The 20722-nt window shown below is 47.1% G+C and overlaps 1 protein-coding gene across 17 annotated transcripts in view; it reads right to left on the reverse strand.

Annotated features, from left to right (window-relative positions):
- Positions 1-20722, reverse strand: part of EHMT1 (euchromatic histone lysine methyltransferase 1) — a 230745-nt gene that overhangs the window by 83506 nt on the left and 126517 nt on the right. For 6 of the 17 annotated variants that reach the window (XM_055270150.2, XM_063636691.1, XM_055270155.2 and 3 more), the window contains 4 exons: positions 10763-10920; positions 10221-10409; positions 2005-2082; positions 265-385 (listed from right to left, as the gene is read on the reverse strand). In XM_055270150.2, coding sequence (XP_055126125.2) covers positions 265-385; positions 2005-2082; positions 10221-10409; positions 10763-10920 — 546 coding nt within the window. The remainder of the gene's footprint in view (positions 1-264; positions 386-2004; positions 2083-10220; positions 10410-10762; positions 10921-20722) is intronic. The other 11 variants (XM_055270152.2, XM_063636692.1, XM_063636700.1 and 8 more) reach the window with 3 other exon arrangements.

The following is a 20722-nucleotide window of genomic DNA, read 5'->3' on the forward strand; positions in this document are numbered from 1 at the left end:
CTCCAGCCTGGGTAACAGAACCAGATCCTGTCTCAAAAAAATAAAAAATAAAATTAAAAACAACAACAGTGAAGTCAACGTCCACTACATTGGCCAGAAGGAAACTACTTTAGAATCACTTGAGTTTCTCTAACAAAGTCATTTCAAACGCTTTTTTCTAATGAAATCCTACGCACTCCAACCCCAGGTGGGCCTCCTGGTCCCATCCCCGTCCCAGGCAGTCCCCGTGACGGCCGCACCCCCACACACCCCCACGGCATTTACCGAGGGCACCGCTGGGCTTCTTTCTACTTCTCCGCCTCCTTTTCCTGGCTGGCTTGATCCAGGGACTGTCGGTCTTTCCTTTCCTCTTGAGAAATTTCTTCTTGATGCTGGATTCCGAACTCTGGAGAACCAAACGGGCAGGCATATAAACCACTGAGCACAGGAAGCTATGGAAGGCAAGAGTTTTCTTGCAAAACAGAACATTGGCTATGTCTTGATCTTCAATTAAACGGTGAACTTAACTTGTAGACACTTTCCTGGGTCACACGCATAAAGGCACCCTGTGCTTTTTCCTAACTATCTCTCTAAGCTCAGTCCCTTTAGAGAAAACAAAAAGTGAAATGTATGAATCTTATTTGAGTTTGGCATAAAAGAATAAATAAATTGGAAAGTTCTACTCAGGAACTAAGTAAATAAGCTCAGGAAAAGGGTCCGTTCATCTCGCTCACAAGAAAAGGGACAATCAACGCTCGGCTTGCTTCAGAATCTACCCACATGAATTATCTACACAGAGAACAAAGATAGAGGTTGTAATTAACTTATAATATTTCAAGATGTGTTTTAAGCATCTGCTTCTAAAATCCGGATGCAGGAGGGCATCCATGCCACACGTCACACACGGATGCACAGCAGGCGCCCCCACCCCTCCACAGGAGGCCACGTGCAGGCCACAGCGGGCGGAGGGACATTTAAGGTAGGCACAGCGGCAGTGCGCGGGCCTCGCTGACCAACTGAACGTGTCCCTGCACAAGGCCTGTTGCTGGGCAGCCTTCTTCCTGAGTCGGGTCCCACGTGAGGACGGTACCAGGCGCCCTGTCTGCAGCACACACAGCCCCGGCTCCCCTGTGCTCCCCGCACGGCAAAACTTTTGGGAATAATTTGTGCAAGCGCCACACCCAAAGTTGCTGCTGCTGGAAATCCAGGTGCCCCTGTGCCACCCAAAGACAGACCCCTTCATCGCCGAACACCACGGCCTGTGTCCTCCTCCTACTCGCTGCTCGGCCCGTGTCCTCCTCCCACCCGCTGGTGTGATGAGCCCACACCGTGAGCCACTTCTCCTGTTTCAGAGCATTTCCCAATTCATGTGACCCAAACTTGCCGAGCTTTCCCCCCACGACACAGACAGCTCCTCCTCAGACGCAGGAGCCAACTTCTCCTCCCCTATGGAACCCTCACAGGCTGGGCTTCCTGAGGCTGCATCCTGGGCAGTCGCTGCTCTTCCCCATTTCCAACCCCCAATTCCCGCAGACCGGGTGCACAACTCCGATCTGGACCCTCCTCAAGGAATGACAGGCTTCAGTAGGGACGGAGCAGAACCCCTCTTCCCTCCTGTCCTCACCACCAGAAAGTTCTGTCCGTTCTACCTGGAAACCCTCAAATCCACCCCTTCCTTCTCACACATCAGCCGATGCAGCGGAATGCCAAACAGCTGTCCTTGCTGCCGGCTCCCACCACACCCTCTCCCTCTGAGAGCCTCCACAGGCCCCTCAACTCCACCCCACCCAGCACGCAGCCGGGGCAGCCCCATGCCAGGCCCAGCCCTGCGCTGCAACTCTGCACAGCGTCTTTCTCATGAGGCTTTGCCAGGGACAGGACCCATCTGTGGCCATCACCACAACCAGCTCCAAGCACATGGGTGAGTGCTCAGGCAACAAGGGTTGGATAAAGGACTGAAGGGCGCTGGTGTCTTTGCATCTCCTCTACTTCAGCACAGACGCAGGAGGAGGCGCTGGGCATTACCAGGTCAGACTCGTCACCGCCTTCCTCCTCCTCCCCGGTGTCCACGGACTCCTGCTCCTCCTCGGACTCCCCGTCCATCTGATCAGCCACACAGTCGAAGCGGGAACCCAAACAGAAAACAGAAACCAATTACATCCTTTAGTGGCAGATGACGGATCCAAAGCAAACCTCGAACCGTGCACGGGCCGCACACGCTCGCGGGCTGGGGGTGCCGCCTGCCTGCTCCGGCCCCGGCTGGTGTGTGGGGTGACCGAGTGCTGGTCCAGGCAGGGCCAGAGACACACTCTGAGCTTCCACTCTGCTCCCCGGTCCTGTCTCCACATCGGGACCAGAGAGTGGCTGCCCTGGTGCAGACTGAGGCGAGAGCACACCCGCTGGGTGCTGTATTAGTGAGGGTTCAGGTGCTCAATGTATCTTATGAATGGGATAATTCAATACACAGGTCACAAAACACACAGAACGATCATAAAAAGACTTTCAGAGGCCACAAAACAATACACAGTGTGAGACCTACCCCCACACACCCACGATCCCAGTCCAATCCTCGGAGCCACCACAGCTAAGCTGCCCACGCCTCCTTCCAGTGAACATCCAGGCAGACGTGGGCCCACAGACGACAGTGCATTTCTAGTCTGCACAGATGGCAGGACACTCAACAGTTCTGTGAATATTATTTTCTTCTAATTAAAAATATGTTCTGGAATTCTTTCCACACCAGAACAGACACATCTTATTTTTTCTGCTGTATTTATCTTTTCTATAAGCACAGGCAATACACAAATAGACGTTCAGTGCAAAAGACACTGAAACATACGTGAGCCTCCGTCCGCCCTGTGCCTGGCACTCCCTGAGGCGGCATGGGGCTGCTCTTGCTGCACTATTCCACTATTCTCTGCATTTCCCAGTGGACAGGCACCCATGCGACTTCACATCAAGGGTGTATTCTACAGGCTCGATGGCTCACGCTTGTAATCCCAATGCTCTGGGAGGCCCAGGCGAGTGGACTGCTTGAGGCCATAAGTTCAAGACCAGCCTGGGCAACACAGCGAGACCCCTGTTTTTCCTATCAAGTTTTTAAAGCTCCGTTTCTGGTATCTCTTATTACATAAAACTTTTGAATTTTATCTGAACAAGTCAAAGGTGTCCATCTTTTCCTTCATGGCTTCCAGGTTTGTGTCTTACACTAGAAGAACATCCTCATTTGAGATTGGAAAAAACAGTTCCCAATATTTTTACCCATAGTTCAATATTTTATATTGACACTTTAAATCTTCTGGAATTTGTTTTTTAAAATAATAGCCATAGTAGGATATGTTTCACCTACTCTAAAACCGACCCTGCAAAGTGTACAGTTCAGTGGTTTTTAATATATTCTGAGTTGTACAGCCAGCACCACTGTCAGACTCCAGAATGGAGCTCACATTCGTTACGTGCCCTGACACAAGTGCAGGCTGCCCTTTCCCAAAATATTAGTCAACTGGCCCAATCATAGTTATTAAAAAGTTCATGACCTCTTGACCACTGATTTAATACCCCAGTCTTACAATCGACCTTTATACATGTCACAGGCTCCCTGTCCCACGCATTAACCGCCTCAGTGCTCCTGAGTGAGCGTCCCCTCCGGCAGCCACGTCCCGAGCTCGGGTGTCCCCCACTGTGCACAGTCACCACCACTACTCCAGAGGGTCTCCACCTCCACCCTCACTTCAGAATCAGCAGTTACACAAAAGTCCTGCTAGGATCTTGATGGGAGCTGTTCTGAATTTAGAGGCAAACATGGAGAAAATAAAACAATGGATCTTCTCACTCAGACAAATAATGAGTCTCTCCAAGAACTTAATTTTTAACCTCTTTTATCAGTTTTATAGTTTTCCTCCACATTAACAAGTAACACTCTTTTTTTGTTGTTGTTAAGTTTATTTCTAGGTACTCTGGTGATATTAAGAAATTACAACTAACTTTTTAGGTCTGATACTGTGGTTTGTCTTTCAAAGTCCTCATCTTTTAAAGATCCCTACTGAAGTATCTGCTCCAAGACAACCCACGTGTGGAGAACGAGGCCAAATGCTGGAGACTGCTCACTGTCCCCTGTGTGTTTGTGGAGCTTGAAATTTTCTACATAGAAAATCTTTTAAAACATCCCTAGACATTTATTGATTTTACTGATAATGCTGACACTACATTTTCTAATTGGTTATTGCAGCTATATAAGAAAACAACTGGTCTTTATGTCTTGATCACATGTAAGGCCAGCTTAAGAGCTGTAATAGTTTTTGAGCTGATTTTGCTGGATGTTTCAGATGGATGAGTATATTCTCAGCAAACTCTTCTCTCTTGTCTTTTAAAATATTTATGTTTATTTCCGGTTCTTCTCTTACAGAGTCAGCAGGAACAGTCAATGCTGCTACATTCATGTCGAGGTGAAAGCAGCAGCCTCTCCTCCCTTGCTCACGACTGACCATGGAAATGTTCTAACCCTTCTGTGGGCATTCTGACACTTTAGTCAGCTTCGACAGGAGCTTTCATGTCACTGGACAGGTTTCTTATTTTAAAAACAAGACAAGGCAATGAAACCACCAATTAACGGCAGATTAACAACACAAGTTAACTCCACTTCCTTCCAAAACTCTGGCAAAGCGACTTTTGAGGAAGGAACAAGAGCTTCTTTATAAGAGGCTGCTTGATCACTGTGCATACGACAGCTGTAAGGAATCAAGCAGAAGCTGAAAACCCAAGGAGATTAGAAAGAGAAGGGGTAACCGCTGACATCAGAATTAAAAAGAGGCTGGGCGCCATGGCTCATACCTAGAATCCCAGCACTTTGGGAAGCCAAGGCAGGTTGATCACATGAGCCCAGAAGTTCAAGATTAGCCTGGGCAACATAGTGAGAGGCTGTCAACTGAGAGAACCTCATCGCCACAAAAAAAATGAATTAAAAAAAAAAATTAGCTGGATATGGTGGCACACACCTGTGGTCCTAGCTACTTTGGAGGCTGAGGTGGGAGGATCATTTGAGCCCAGGAGGTGAAGACTACAATAAACTATGATTTGCCACTGCACTCACTCCAGCCTGCACAACAGAGCAAGACACACACACACACAAATAATAAAGTAAATAGAGAACTTGGAGTCTGATGCAGGTGAACTGAGAAGGCTGACACCCAAGTGAAACAGGAAGAGAGAAGCCAGGAGCAGGCCACAGACCAAAAGATGCCTGTCCCGTGGCCACCCAGCAGGACACAACTCTTGAACACCAGGCTCACTTACGGATTCACGCTAAGAAGGGAGAGGGTCCAGCTCTCCCTTCACCAGCACCCAGAGTGGCTGCTGCACCCAGCTGTCAAGCAACAGGTTCTGGTAAGTGGCTTCTGAGCAGAATGGCTAAACCGGGATACTGTTTCAGTGAAAAGACAGGCCACACGCAGAAGAAGGAATCATGTCGACTACACAACAAGGGCTTGTTTCCAGGCCAAAGAACCCCTACAAAACATGTTTCAAAAAGGACAAACAGCCCAATAGATAAATGTTTGGGATGTGAATAGGCACTTCACAAAAGGCATCCAAATGGCAAAGTAAGTATGTGAAAAAATATTCAACCTTCTTGTAAATCATGAAAATGCAAATTAAACTGAAAACATAATGCCACTATCTGCTCGCTGGAGTGGCAGCACCGAGTGTGGCCGGCACAGCAGAGGGGATGCTCCCAGGTGGTGGGGAAGAAGGCAGCCTGAGCAGCCACCATGGGGAGCTGCATGGCAGGGTCCATGGAGGCCAGCACAAGGCATGGCAGTTCCGTTCCCAGTGGGTACCTGGGGCAATACCTGTATGAGGGTGCTGGCAGCAACCTCCTCCAGGACGGCCCCACTGGAACCACCCACAGGCCATCCACAGTGGGACGGACACAGACATAAGAGCAGCCATACAGAGGAACCTGTATGGTCGCCTCCCTGGCCTCAGGCCCCGCACACTCTGAAATAGCACCAAGAACCATAAAGAGTGTTTGTTAATACAAGTATCTATTAACACGTACTGTAGTAGAAATTTAAGCTGAGACATGTTAAAACTACAAGGACACAGTGTCAGCCGCCGCAGCAAAGCCGCCATCACATGTAATTCCATGCATGAGAGTGAAAAAGGCACCCAACATCTGAGCATTAGTATGATAACAGTTTTGATCTGCAGACTCTCTGAACAGGTCTCAGAATGCCGCCACCCAGACCACTCTGAAAACTACTATTCCATAACAATGAAAATTAACTAATAATATAAATAAATCCCACAAACACAGTGTTGAGTAAAATAAGCCACAAAGAAAAAAAAAGAAAGAATGCATTCTGTGTAATTCCATTTATATAAAGAATGAAATCAAACACGACCATCCTACAGGGTTAGCACTTCACACACGACCACCCTACAGGGTTAGCACTTCACACACGACCACCCTACAGGGTTAGCACTTCACACACGACCATCCTACAGGGTTAGCACTCAGGAGAGGGGTTACTTTTGGGGATGGGACGTCAGTGGGCTTCTGTAGTGCCACCAAAATTCAAGGCTTTGATCTGGGTGGTGGCCACACAGGTACATCATTCTTCCATCATTACTGAACTGTACCGTTGTCATACATGCAATCAGAATGTAATCCCCCCAAATTCAGAAAACAGCTGTTTGAACTTTATAAAATGCCTTTTTTTAAAACACATATACGCTGCGTAGTTTTTCTCGTTTATTCTGTTAACCTAGTAAATCCTGGTCTTTAATCTATTTCTAGTAATGAATCACTCTCATCCTGGGGTAAGCCCTACTTCCTTACAATCATTATTTTAATATGTCATTGCATTTGATTAATATTTTATTTAGGAGGCCGGGTGTGGTGGCTCACGCCTGTAATCCCAGCACTTTGGGAGGCTGAGGCAGGTGGATCACTTGAGGTCAGGAGTTCAAGACCAGCCTGGCCAACATGGTGAAACCTCATCTCTACTAAAAATACAAAAATTAGCTGGGTGTGGTGGTGAGTGCCTATAATCCCAGCTATTCGGGAGGCTGAGGCAGGAGAATTGCTTGAACCTGGGAGGCAGAGGTTGCAGTGAGCCAAGATCGCACCATTGCACACCAGCCTGGGTGACAGTGCCAGACTCCATCTCAAAAAAAAAAAAAAAAAAAAAAAGGTATTTAGGACTTTCGTATTTAGGATTTAGGTGAGTTCAGCCTATATGTTAGTCTCAGAATGGGCTAGCGTACTTTTCCTATCCTTCTCTATTCTCTGGAGCCACTTATGTAACGAAACTATCACTGTTGATTGTCAGTGCCCATCTAGTTAAGGCTGTTCCTGCCATCTTGTTCTGTTTTACACTGACCACATTTTCTTCTTGGCTTTGCTTTTGTTTCTTGATTCTTTTCTTGCCTTGACAGTCATTTAATGTTTTACTTTATGACAAATACCTAGAGTTATTCAGTGTCCAGTTCCTCTAGAAGATGAGAACCTCAATCGAAAGAGAGAATCGAGAAATAGACTGAAATTAATATGCCATATGGTACATGATAAATGTGGTGTTGTAAAGGAGAAGGGAAGAAATGTCGGTCAGTAAGTGAAGCTGAAACCTAAGCATTTTGAGGGAAGCCCTGGGACCCTTACCTCACATTTTCTTTTAAAAACTTTATTGAGATATAATTAATATGTGATAAACTTCCCCCATTCCGAGCAGTTCTGATATTTTAATTCCATATGAATCAAATATTTATATACAACAATGAAATAAAAGAAGTATTAGAAGATAGCATACATCAATTTATTCAAAATCAACAGTGAGAAAGGTTTATCATAATTAGAACACAGAACCCAGAAATCATAAAGAAACTGATTAGTACCTGGGAGTTCTGACACCATAGACAAAGTCAAAAGACAAAATCGGCATGGTGGCTCACGCCTGTAATCCCAGCACTTTTGGAAGCTGAGGTGGAAGGTTCACTTAAGCCCAGGAGTTCAACCAGCCTGGGCAACACAGTGGGATCCTGTCTCTACAGAAAATAAAAAACATCAGCTGGACATGGTGGCATGTGCCTGTAGCCCCAGCTACTCAGGAAGCGGAGGCAGGAGGATCGCTTCAGCCCAGGAGTTCAAGGTTGCACTGAGCTGTGATCACACCACTGCACTCCAGCCTGGGCAACAGAGTGAGACCCTGTCCCAAAAAAATAAAAAACAAAACAAAAAACCCAAAATCCACCTGGGGAAAAAAACCTCAGCTCATACTGGAACCAACAGATCAACTCTTCATTCACAAAAAGATCGTCAGATTACATTCAAAAGACGCATAATCCAGAAGAAAAATGAGCAGGGGCTACTTAGCAAGCGGCTTACAGTGGAACAAACACTGGTGGCTGCTCAGCCCCAGGCATGACCCAGCAGTGAAGAGCTGCTGGACTCCAAGAAGGCAGCCCCGCTGGGGAAGGTGAGGAAACCACACCCCTCAGGTCTCTGCAGGTGGGAGGATACACTCAGAGGTGGCCTGGTGACATCAAAGTGCTACACTGTAAATGCAGACAGCACTTATGAGCCTCCGGCATACTCAGCAAAACTGTGACACTCAATACTGCTTGTAACTTGACAGAAAGAGCGTAACACAGCTGAACAGACAGTGCACTGGAGCCACAGACACGTGTGTGCAGAGACCGCGGCAGCTGCTGGGGCAGCTGCTCCCCCACGGTGCAGTCAGGGCTGCCTGTCCTTCGGGGAGGGCTGGGCTGTGCTGGGCACGTCTAAGGAAGTTACTGTGGTGACTGTTTCAGAGTGCCAGAGCCACCAGGACAATGGGGTGATGATGCTGTGTTTTCTTCCTCATGCTTCTTCATGTAAGAGGAAAAAAAACTAATTATCTTAAAATAAAAAATTTTTAAATCCTCTTTAAAGATCTAATGGTAACATTTCCCACTAATTTTTAAATAATCAAGCTAAAAGCTGGGAGCAACATTTAAAAATTTGCCCTAAAACCTGCTAAAAAAATACAACAGACTTTGAAATTGAAGCAAAAGGAAGAAAACACATCCCCAAAACTCTGACAAATGATAGAGAATGCTTTGTGTACATTCAGGGATACACCCATAGCACACAAAGCTGACTGAAAGTGGAAAAAGCTAACCGCTAAAATTATGCATTTTCAAATAAGTCACTATTTGGATGAACTAACCTGGACTGCTATTCCTACTATTAGTTTTAGTATAACTTATTAGATACGAGATTGCGTCTAAATAAACATGGTTGGACACACTTGAACAATAAACCACAGATTTGTATGTCAACTTGATTCTTAACTTTCCACCGTTCATCCTTATGAAATGCGTCACTCCTAACTGACCCCCTCAGAACTGAAAAAGCATGAATTTAACTCCGAAACTGTACGTCTAAGAACTTCCTCAGTTTCCCTGAGACACTGGCCCAGGTGCCCATGCCTGGCCAGGGGCAACAGCACCGCTGCGACGGGGCTGGGGGCTCGCCCGTGCTGGTGCTTGTCCTTGGGTGGACACGGGATGAGGCTGTCTGTGAAGAGAGCACGCCTGGCCCGTGTGTGGTGTCCACAGTGCAATGTGGCAGGCCACGCAGAGCCAACCACAAACGAGCACACAGCAAGCCGCCAATCAGCGCTTCAAGCTGTCAGCATTGTCATTCCTGTCAATCTAGAGCCCAGAACAAGTTCAAGAGGCCGGGCGCCGTGGCTCATGGCTGTATTCCCAACACTGGGAGACTGAGGCGGGAGGATCACTTGAGCAAAGGAGCTCAAGACCAGCCTGGGCAGCAAAGCGAGTCCCCGTCTCCACAAAAAAATTTAAAAATTAGCCAGGCACGGTGGCGTGAGCCTGTCGTCCTGGCTGCTCGGGGGGCTGGGATGGGAGGATCATTCTGCCCAGGAGGTTGAATGCAGTGAGCTATGATCGTGCCACTGCACTGCAGCCTGGGTGAAAGCAAGACCCTGTCTCAAAAAAAAGAAAGAAAGGAAATACAGAAAAAAAAAAACAAGACGTTTACTTCAATGAATGACGTACAGAAACACAAATACTTCTTGAATGAAAATAATTTAATAAATCAAGAAAAATAAAATACAAAAATCTAAGCCAATTGTAAACAGGGGATTTTATCAGGGTCTAGAATGCTAATTCTCAGAACCACAGCCAACTTTGTGATACTCTTCCCTTGTGCTGTCACCCAGGACAGCAACACCTACCTTCTGGGCGCGATCAGCCTCCGACATGCTCTCCTTGGAAGTCCTGCTGTCCTCTGTGGGGAACGCAGCCGCCTGCTCTGCACCATGGCCGTCGTCCTCCTCGAGCTCCTCTGAGTCGTCCTCATCTGAGTCCATCTCCAGGCTCTCCCCATTCACGTGCAGGCTGCTGGCGCCCAGGTCCTTCTCCCCCTAGAACACGGGCAGGTGTACACCCCAAGGCAGGATCAGTGCGCATCATGAACAAACTTGCTTTCACTGAGGAGTCTTGGGTGACTGGGAGGTGCGAGGGCCTGTGGGGAGGCGGGGACACATGAAGAGGTGCCCCTGCCACCTGGAGAAGAGCCCGGCAGACAGGTGGGCGGTGGTGAGGAGGGCAGGGACGACAGGGCGGAGTCCCCCGCAATGATCTTGGACACGAACACTCTGCCCCTATAGGGCACCTTCCCAGGGACCGAGGTCACCCAAATTACTGATAACCAGACCCTGAACACAGAAACGCATTTCCACGCACACGTGGCAACTCACTCAAACGTGTCTCTTACCTTGGAACCCACAGTGGAATGAGTTATGCTCTTAAACATCTCAATCACCGTCCTCTGTTTTAATACTTTGGTCTTTTTCTTAGGAACCAGGCTATAGGTCCCCATTCTTCGTTTTTTCTTCCGAGACACTGCAGCTGCTAAAACAAAAGGCAAGCAAGCTAAAAAAAAAAAAAAAAGTCAAAAGGGGACAAGAAAGGAAAAGAAACACCATTCAAATGTTTTTCAAAGGTAAGAGATAGTTTACAAAACTTGATCACTAAAATCGCCAGCAAACCCCATCACAACAGGCACACTGCCCGCAGGTCATCAGCACAGTGACAGGCATCCTTCACTCACGATTAATTCACAGAGAATCAGAAACACGTCCTAGATCATCTGTTCATCTGTTCCATTCACAATAAAACACGGAGCAAACATTATCACCCCACCTTGGAGGCAGGAAAGCCACAAACCGTCAGTAGCAGGGCTCTGAGGCGACTCCTCCTCCCAGTCCCCTTGGCTTTGAACATGGAATGACTACCCTTGAGAAGTCCTCTCACTTTGCAAAACAGACCAACGTGAACAGCATGTGCAGCAGAGGGGACACAGCGCGGACCAGGAAGAGCCCGGCCTCCCTCCCCAGCACAGGGGCCAGGCCAGGCCAGTCTTCCTAGGACACAAGCTCTGTGCCAGGTCCACCCCCGTGACTCCACAGCCCAACACACCGACACCATCCTCCTCGAGCTGCAATCCAGTGACTAAGGGGAAAGACAGTGCCTGGAGCTACTGTCCAGCTCTCTATTAACAGACAAGAGGGTGAGAGGGAGAAGCAAATGTCTGGGGGCTCTAGAGCGTGGTTTCCAAACAATAGCAGCAGGGAGGAAGGGGCCTGGGGGCTCCCCACCCCATTCTGAACAAAGCAGTTCTAGGTTCGATTGGTTTTATATAATCAGACTCCATGACTTTTGTAAGTTCCAGGATTTAAAGAAAAAACAGATCTAAAAGCCACTGCTTTAACATAAAAGAACTCTCCTAAAGGGCTGGGAAAAATCCACTCTGTTTAAAGCTGGGCACAGCAGCTCACACCTGAAGACCCAGCTACTGTGGAGGCTTGAGTGGGAGGGAGGGATTGCTTCACTCCAGGAGTTCAAGCCCAGCCTGGGAAACACAGTGAGACCCCCTTTCCTTGCGCGCGCGCGCGCGCACACACACACACACACACAATTTGGCTCTACAAAATGCAGAAGCAACAGTTGGAGGGACGTGAATGAGTGGGAACCACCCAAAGCAGGTGGGTCCTGTGACAGCACCACCCACAGATGCCATGGGGCCTGGGCAATCTGCTCTGGAGTAAGGAGGTGCCTGGGGCCATGGACGCTGGGAAACGATCGCACCAGGCGTCTGCAGTATGTTCATAGGGGTCAGGCTCTGAGCACACAGACAACATGCAGACACTTGGCTCTGTCTGTCCACACTGGAACAGGCTGACGGGCTAGCATGGCTGTGCTCAAGCAACAGAAATTCCTTGGTAGCCCTGGGAATCCTAAACTCACTATCATAATCATCTTGATATTTTGAATAGATATTTTCTGGGGGGATGAAGAAGGCCTGGATTTAATCAGATAACTTTTAAATCTCTCAGCTTTAAATATATATACAGCCAACTTTTGAACATAGATTTTAATCACATAGGTCCACTTACAAGCAGAATTTTTTTTCCAACCAAACAGGTTGAAAATACGATGTTTGCAAGATGCAAAACCCCTGAATACAGAGGCCCAACTTTTCATATTACACAGGTTCTGCAGGGCTGACTGCAGGGTTGCAACATGCTTGGATTTTGGTACGGGGACGGGGTCCTGGAGCCAATCTCTGCATATAACCAAGGGTGACTACATGTACTTTCTCACTAGATTCTTTTCCTCATTTCATCTCAGTAACCCATGGTTATTAATATAATAAATCGGACATGGCACCTGTTTATAAATAAAGCTTTATTGGTACACACCCATGCCCACTGTCTACATACTGCTGGCATCTGCTTCAGTGTGACAACACCATGACCAGCTGGGACAGGAACAGTGTGGCTCACAAAGGCGCTGACGTTTGCTACCTGTCCCCTGGAAACAGTTTGCTGACTCCTGTAATGAACGGCTGAGTGAGGACAAAGGAGATAATCCTGCATTTCATGTGCTTAAGAATCATGTCGGCCGGGCACGGTGGCTCACACCTATTGTAATCCCAGCACTTTGTGAGGCCGAGGCGGGTGGATCACGAGGTCAGGAGATCGAGACCATCCTGGCTAACACAGTGAAACCCCGTCTCTACTAAAAACAGAAAAAATTAGCTGGGCAAGGTGGCGGGTGCCTGTAGTCCCAGCGACTCGGGAGGCTGAGGCAGGAGAATGGCATGAAACCAGGAGGCAGAGCTAACAGTGAGCCAAGATCGCGCCACTGCACTCCAGCCTGGGCGACACAGCAAGACTCTGTCTCAAAAAAAGAAAAAAAAAAAAAAATCATGTCGGGGCCCGATGCAGTGGCTCACATCTGTAATCCCAGCTACTGAGGAGGCTGAGGCAGGCGAATCACTTGAACCCGGGAGGCGGAGCTTGCAGTGAGCTGAGATCGCACCACTGCACTCCAGCCCAGGCAACACAGCTAGACTCCATCTCAAAAAAATAAATAAATAAAATAAAATAAAATAAAATAAGTCATGTCAGGAAGTCTGTCTGCTGCAAACAAGTGAAGAATGGTGTCTATGGGCCTCTTACTGGGTGACAGGTTGTATGTGTGAAACAGATGTTAGTTAGGTATAAAATTTGCTACACATTAAATAGTAGAGAAACATCTATGGATGACTTTCAGAAACGTAGAATCTATTAAGGACCTGAAAGTGTTTGAGCACGTGGCTGAAGTGTGAAGAGGGGCTGCTTCAGTGCTGCAGGGGGACCTCCAGCTGTGTCCAGGGAAGGGGTCTGGCCCTCAGCCAGACAGCTGGGATTCAGCATCATCAGGGCCCAGGAGAAAGAAAACTGCAGGATGGCTGGCAGTAAGCTTCGAAGAGGCTCCAGGGCCTCTTTGGAAGGAGGATTTGCAGTCCAGGCCTCAAAGAAGCAGGGCCAGTGCCCTGCAGACGGGATCTGGCACAGGAGAATCCTGGTGGAGAACATCAAGAAAGGCGGGGGGGGGGGGGCGCGGGGGGCTTCAGGACCCTGAGCAAAGACTCTTGCTAACTGGCATCTCCCAGGATGCTCTGGGAGGCCCAGGCATAGGACAGTGTGGAACAGACAGTTCCAGGAAAAATAGTGCCAGGAGTGGAAGTAGGCGTGGGCACTGCCCAGCTGCTCTGCAGAAAGGCTGGGCTGCTGAGTAGAAGAGGTGTGGATAAGGAAGAAAGGCAACAGGCTCCAGAGGGCAGACAAGGTGGATGGCAGGGTGGAAGTGCGGGAAAAAAGCAAGTGCACGGGAAACAGCAGTCTGCGTGGTCACCACCACCACTCTGCCACTCAGAAGGGTTTCTGTCCTCAGCTCACATAGAGCAGGGCCCAGCTCTATGTCCAGGCCTCATGCCTGTACAGCACCACCTGTAGAACTGTTCCCTGCCATCAGAAACACCGTCCTCCTTCCTCCCTGCCAGACAAGTCCACATAGAGACCCCAGGCCCATTCAGGGTCAGTATTTGGCACTGCCCCCACCCACCTATGCAGAAGGCACGAACACTCCAAGCTCACAAAGCAAAAGGCAGGGCCTCCACTCTGGGCATGTCCTGTGGTCACCGGCAAAAAAGCGCAAGGGAAGCACTGCAACTTCTGCAGCAACCTGCAGCTTCTACCCAAGTGTGGACATTGAACCCAGTAGGGACCTGCAGCTTCTACCCAAGTGTAGACACCGCACCCAGCAGGGACCTGCACCTTCTACCCAAGTGTGGACATTGAACCCAGTAGGGACCTGCAGCTTCTACCCAAGTGTGGACATTGAACCCAGCAGGGACCTGCACCTTCTACCCAAGTGTAGACATTGAACCCAGCAGGGACCTGCACCTTCTACCCAAGTGTAGACATTGAACCCAGCAGGGACCTGCACCTTCTACCCAAGTGTGGATAATGAACCCAGCAGGGACCTGCAGCTTCTACCCAAGTGTGGACAATGAACCCAGCACGGACCTGCAGCTTCTACCCAAGTGTGGACATTGAACCCAGCAGGGACCTGCACCTTCTACCCAAGTGTGGACAATGAACCCAGCAGGGACCTGCAGCTTCTACCCAAGTGTGGACATTGAACCCAGCAGGGACCTGCACCTTCTACCCAAGTGTGGATAATGAACCCAGCAGGGACCTGCAGCTTCTACCCAAGTGTGGACAATGAACCCAGCACGGACCTGCAGCTTCTACCCAAGTGTGGACATTGAACCCAGCAGGGACCTGCACCTTCTACCCAAGTGTGGACAATGAACCCAGCAGGGACCTGCAGCTTCTACCCAAGTGTGGACATTGAACCCAGCAGGGACCTGCACCTTCTACCCAAGTGTGGACACCGCACCCAGCAGGGACCTGCAGCTTCTACCCAAGTGTAGACAATGAACCCAGCAGTGACCTACAAGTGTGGACACTCAAACTGCTTTATGATCTAAGTTTACTTTTTTTTTTTTGAGACAAAGTCTTGCTCTGTCCCCCAGGCTGGAGTGCCGTGGCGCAATCTCGGCTCACTGCAAGCTCTGCCTCCCGGGTTCACGCCATTCTCCTGCCTCAGCCTCCCGAGTAGCTGGGACTACAGGCGCCCGCCACCATGCCTGGCTAATCTTTCTATTTTTAGTAGAGACGAGGGTTCACCATGTTAGCCAGGATGGTCTCGATCTCCTGACCTTGTGATCTGCCAGCCTCGGCCTCCCAAAGTGCTGGGATTACAGGCATGAGCCACCACGCCCGGCTTGTTTTTTTTTTTTTTTTTTTACTAGTAAAATACACACACCACAAAATTTACCGTCTTCATCATCTTTAAGTGCACGGTTCCATGGTATTAAATACATTCAGAATGTTGTGCAACTATCACCACTATCTACCTCCACAACTCTTTCCATCTTGTCAAACTGAAGCTCTGTTCCCATTAAGCCCTAACTCTCCATTCCCTTCCTCCAGCCCCAGCCTCCAGCCCCTTCTACTCTTTCTGTGTCCATCAGTTTGACGACTCTAGGGACCTCCTGTAAGTGGAATTGTACAACGTTTGTCCTTTTGTGGCTGGCTGACTTCATTTGGCACAGCGTCCCCGAGGCTCATCCACGCTGCAGCACGGGCCCCAGCTTTGCTGCTTGTCAGGCTGAGTCACATTTCACTGCGTTTTGCACACGACACTTTGCTGATCCGTTCACCCGACAGCCGACCCTTGGGTGGCTTCCCCCTTTTGGCTGCTGTGGTTGATGCTGCTATCAAGGTGGGTGTACAAGCATCTCTTCAAGACCCTGCTTTCCGTGCTTCTGCGGCACGTGCCCAGTAGCGGAATTGCTGGATCACATGGTAGTTCCATACTTAGTTTTTTGAGGGATGAAGATCCTGTTTTTCACAGCGGATGCACCATTTCACATTCCTACCAGCAGTGCACGAGGGTTCCCATTTCTCCCCATCCTCACTGATACGTGCTATTTTCTGTTTTGATAGTAGCTGTCCTCAGGTGTACGGTGGTATCTCACTGTGGTTTTGATTTGCATTTACCTTATGATTAGTGACGTTGAGCATCTTTTCATGTGCTTACTGGCCATTTGTGCATCTTCTTTGAAAAAATGTCTATTCCAGTCCTTTGCCTTTTTTTTTTTTTTTTTTTGAGACACAGTCTCGCTCTGTCACCCAGGCTGGAGTGCAGTGGTCCGATCTCAGCTCACTGCAACCTCTACCACCCGGGTTCAAGTGATTCTCCTGCCTCAGCCTCCCAAGTACCTGGGACCACAGGCATGCACCACTACGCCCAGCTAACTTTTGTATTTGTAGTAGAGACGGGGTTTCACTATGTTGGCTCGGCTCATCTGGAACTCCTGACCTCAGGTGATCTGCCTGCCTCGGCCTCCCAAAGTGCTGAGATTACAGGCGCAAGCCACTGTGCCCAGCCTCCTTTGCTGATTTTTTAATCAAGTTGTTTTTGTTGTTGAGCTGTGGGATTTTTTTGTATATTTTGGGTAGTAATTCCTCATCAGACATAGGATTTGCAGATATTTTCTCCTACTCCATAGGTGCCTTTTTATTCCGTTAACAGTGTCTTTTCTTTACGACCAGCCAAGTGCAGCAGTAAGAAGCAAGGAAACAGGGAAACAAGGATAGAAAGCTTTGTGCATCAGAAGACACCAAGTCTCATCAAACCCAGTGTCTCCTTTTTTTTTTTGTTACCTATACTTTTGGTGTCATGTCCAAGAAATCACTGCCAAATCTAATGTTGTGGAGCCTTTGTCCTATGTTTTCTTCTAAGAATTTTATATGTTTAGGTCTTACATTTAGGTCCTGGACCTGTCTTAGGCTAACTTCTGCGTATGGTGTGAGGTAAAGGTCCGGTATCACTCTTCTGCATGTGGATATCCAGTTTTCCCAGCACCATTTGTTGGAAAGCTGTCCTTTCCCTGGTGAACCGGCTTGGCACTCTTGTCAAAAATCTACTGATCATATAACACAAAGGTTTATTTCTGTGCTCTCTGTTCTAGCCCACTGGCCTATATGTCTGTCTTTATGCCGGAATAACACTGTTTTGAGTACTATAGCTTTGTAGTAAGTTTTGAATCTCTCTTTTTCCACATATACATATATTATTTTTTAAGACAGTGTCTCGCTCTGTTGCCCAGGCTAAAGTGCAGTGATACAATCATGGCTCACTGCAGCCTCGACCTTCTGGGCTCCAGCAATCCTCCCACCTCAGCCTCTGGAGTAGCTGGGACCACAGGCACTTGCCACCACGCCTGGCTAATTTTTGTATTTTTTTTAGAGACAGGGTTTAGCTATGTTGCTCAGGCTGCTCTGGAACTCCTGAGGTCAAGTGACCAGCTCACCGTGGCCTCTCAAAGTGCACGCATGACAGGCTTGAGCCACCACACCCAGCCAAATCTCTCTATATATTTTTCTTTTTTTTGAGACACAGGCTCACTCTGTCACCCAGGGTGGAGTGCAGTGGTGTGATCTTGGCTCACTGCAACCTCTACCTCCCAGGTTCAAGTGATTCTCGTGCCTCGGCCTCCCAAGTATCTGGGATTACAGGCATGTGCCACCACGCCCAGCTAATTTTTGTATTTTTAGTAGAGATGGGATTTCACGATGTTGGCCAGGCTGGTCTCAAACTCTTGACCTCAAGTGATCCACCCGCGTCAGCCTCCCAAAGTACTGGGATTACAGGCGTGAGCCATCACGCCCGGCTCAAATCTCTGTATTTTAAAATCAACCTTGAGACTTATTTGTGGCCTAACATATGGTCTATCCTAGAAAGTGTTCCAGGTGCACTTGAGAAGAGTGTATGTGGTGCTGTTGGGCAGAGTGTTCTGTATGTCTGTTAAATCTAGTTGGCCTATGGTGTTAAGTCCTCCATTTCCTTTCTTATTTGCTATATGGTTATTCTATCCATTATTGCTAAGTGGATACTGAGGTCTCCAACTATTACTGTAGAATTGTCTATGTCTCCCTTCAATTCTATAGGTTTTACTTCTTGTATCTTGATGGTCTATCATTCGTTGGGTATGTAAATGTTTACACAGGTAATTGTTGTACCTTCTTATTGTATTGAAACTTTTATTACTATATATTGTCCTTCTTAGTCTCTTGTAACATTTTTTTATTTAAAAACCTATTATGTCTGATACTAGAATAGCCACCTTGCTCTCTTTGGTTACTGTTTGCATGGAATATCTTTTTTCATCCTTTCACTTTCCATTTATTTGTGTCTCTGGATCTAAAGTGGCTGTCTTATAGACAGCATGTAGTAGGATCATGTGTTTTTTCTTGATGCATCTGCCTTTGTCCATTCAGTGTTGCCATAAAGGATAAAGAGATTTGTCTCCTGAGTCTGGTGGCTGGAGAGTTTAATATTGGGCAGCTACACCTGGTAGGGCTTCATGCTCTGGCTCATGGTGGAAATCGGAAAGGGAGCAGGCATATGCAAGAGATCACATGGTGAGAGAAGAAGGAAGAGACAGAGAAACCAAGGAAGCCAGATTCTTTCAAACACCTCACTCTCAAGGCAACTAAGAGCGAGAATTCACTCACCTGGAGGGAGGGCACTGATCTATTCATGAGGAATCCACACACATGACCAATCACCTCCAGCTAGGCCCCACCTCACAACACTGCCATATTGGGGATCTCATTTCAACAGGAGCTTTGGTGTGGACAAACCACATCCAAACCATAGCACTGCCAATCTTTGTCTTTTGATTGGAAAGTTTCATCTGTTTACATTTAAAGCAACTATTGATGAGGATTTACTTCTGTAACTCCTATGTTTGTTACATATTTTTTGCTATGTTTGTTTGCTGCTATGTTTGTTATGTTTGTTACATGCATTATAGCTTTTTTCGTCCCTCATTTCTTGCACTACTGTCTTCTTTTATATTTAGTCGATTTTTTATAGTGGAATGTTTAACTTCTTTTCTCATTTCCTTTTGTGTATGTTCTATAGCTATTTTCTTTGTGGTTACCATGGGGATTACATTTAACATCCTAAAGTTATAACATTCTAATTTAAATTTATGCCAGCTTAACTTCAGTAACACAGAAAAACTCTGCTCCTTTACATATCTGTTCCCACCCCTTTCATTTGCTGATGTCACAAAACTACATCTTTATTCATGCTGTGCCCTAAAACATAAACAATTCATTTAAATGCATTAGTCTCTTATGTTATGTAGGAAAAATGTGGAGTTACAAATCAAAGTTGCAATGATACTAGCTTGCAGACTAATTTTTTAAACGGATTTGTCTCTTAGATCTTATAGAAAACAAAAAGTGGAGGTACAAACCATTGTTACAATACTAGCTTTTATAACTGCCCATGTCTTTACTTCTCCATATGGCTTCAAGTTACTGTCTAGTGTCCTTTCTTTTCAACCTGCTATGCTCCTTTAAGTATTTCTTGCAGGTCCAGGTCAGGTGGCAACAAATTCCCTCAGCTTTTGTTCATCTAAGAATATCTTAATTTCTTCTGCATTCTTAAAGGACAGTTTCCGTGGATATGGATACTTGGTTTAAAGATTTTTTTATCACTCTTAATATACCGGTGATATATTCTGTCCCCCAAAGTTTCTGATGAGAAACCTGCCAATGATCTCACTGAGGAAACGTGTATGTGATGAGTCTCTTTTCTCATCTGCTTTCAAGATTCTCTTTGTCTTTCTACAGAAGTGTCTCAAGTATAATGTGTCTAGTGTGGGTCTCTTTGAGTTCATCTTACTGGAGTTCACCAAGTTCCCTGGGTGTTTATACTCATGGGTTTCATCAGATATTCTCTCCACCCTTTTCTTATACTCTTCTTCCTGGACTCCCACAATCCCTGTTTGGTCCTCCTGATGATGCCCACAGGTCCCTAGGCTCTGCTCACTTTCCTTCAGTCTTTTTGTTTGCTTCTCAGACTTGATTATTTTCACTGTCCTATCTTCAAGTTTGCTATCTCTTTCTTCTGTCTGTGCAGATCTGCCTTTGATTTCCTCTAGTGAATTTTTCATTTCACTTATTATACTTTTTAGCTCCAGAATTTCTTTTGGTTCCTTTTTAGGTTTTCTAGCTCTTTATTACTGGTATTTCCATTTTGATCATACATCATTTTCTTGACTCTCTCCATACCTTCCTTTAGGATCTGAGCATATCTAAGACAGTTATTTTAAAGTCTTTGTCTGGTGGATCTGGCATCAGATGTTTTCTGGGAACAGTTTCTGTTGACTTACTTTTTTCATCTGATTGGGCCATACCTTCCTGTTTCTTTGTATGCCTTGTAGTTCTATGTTGAAAACTGGACATTTCATTCCAAT

Source organism: Symphalangus syndactylus, chromosome 3 (genome assembly GCF_028878055.3).
Source record: "Symphalangus syndactylus isolate Jambi chromosome 3, NHGRI_mSymSyn1-v2.1_pri, whole genome shotgun sequence".
Classification (NCBI taxonomy): Eukaryota; Metazoa; Chordata; class Mammalia; order Primates; family Hylobatidae; genus Symphalangus; species Symphalangus syndactylus.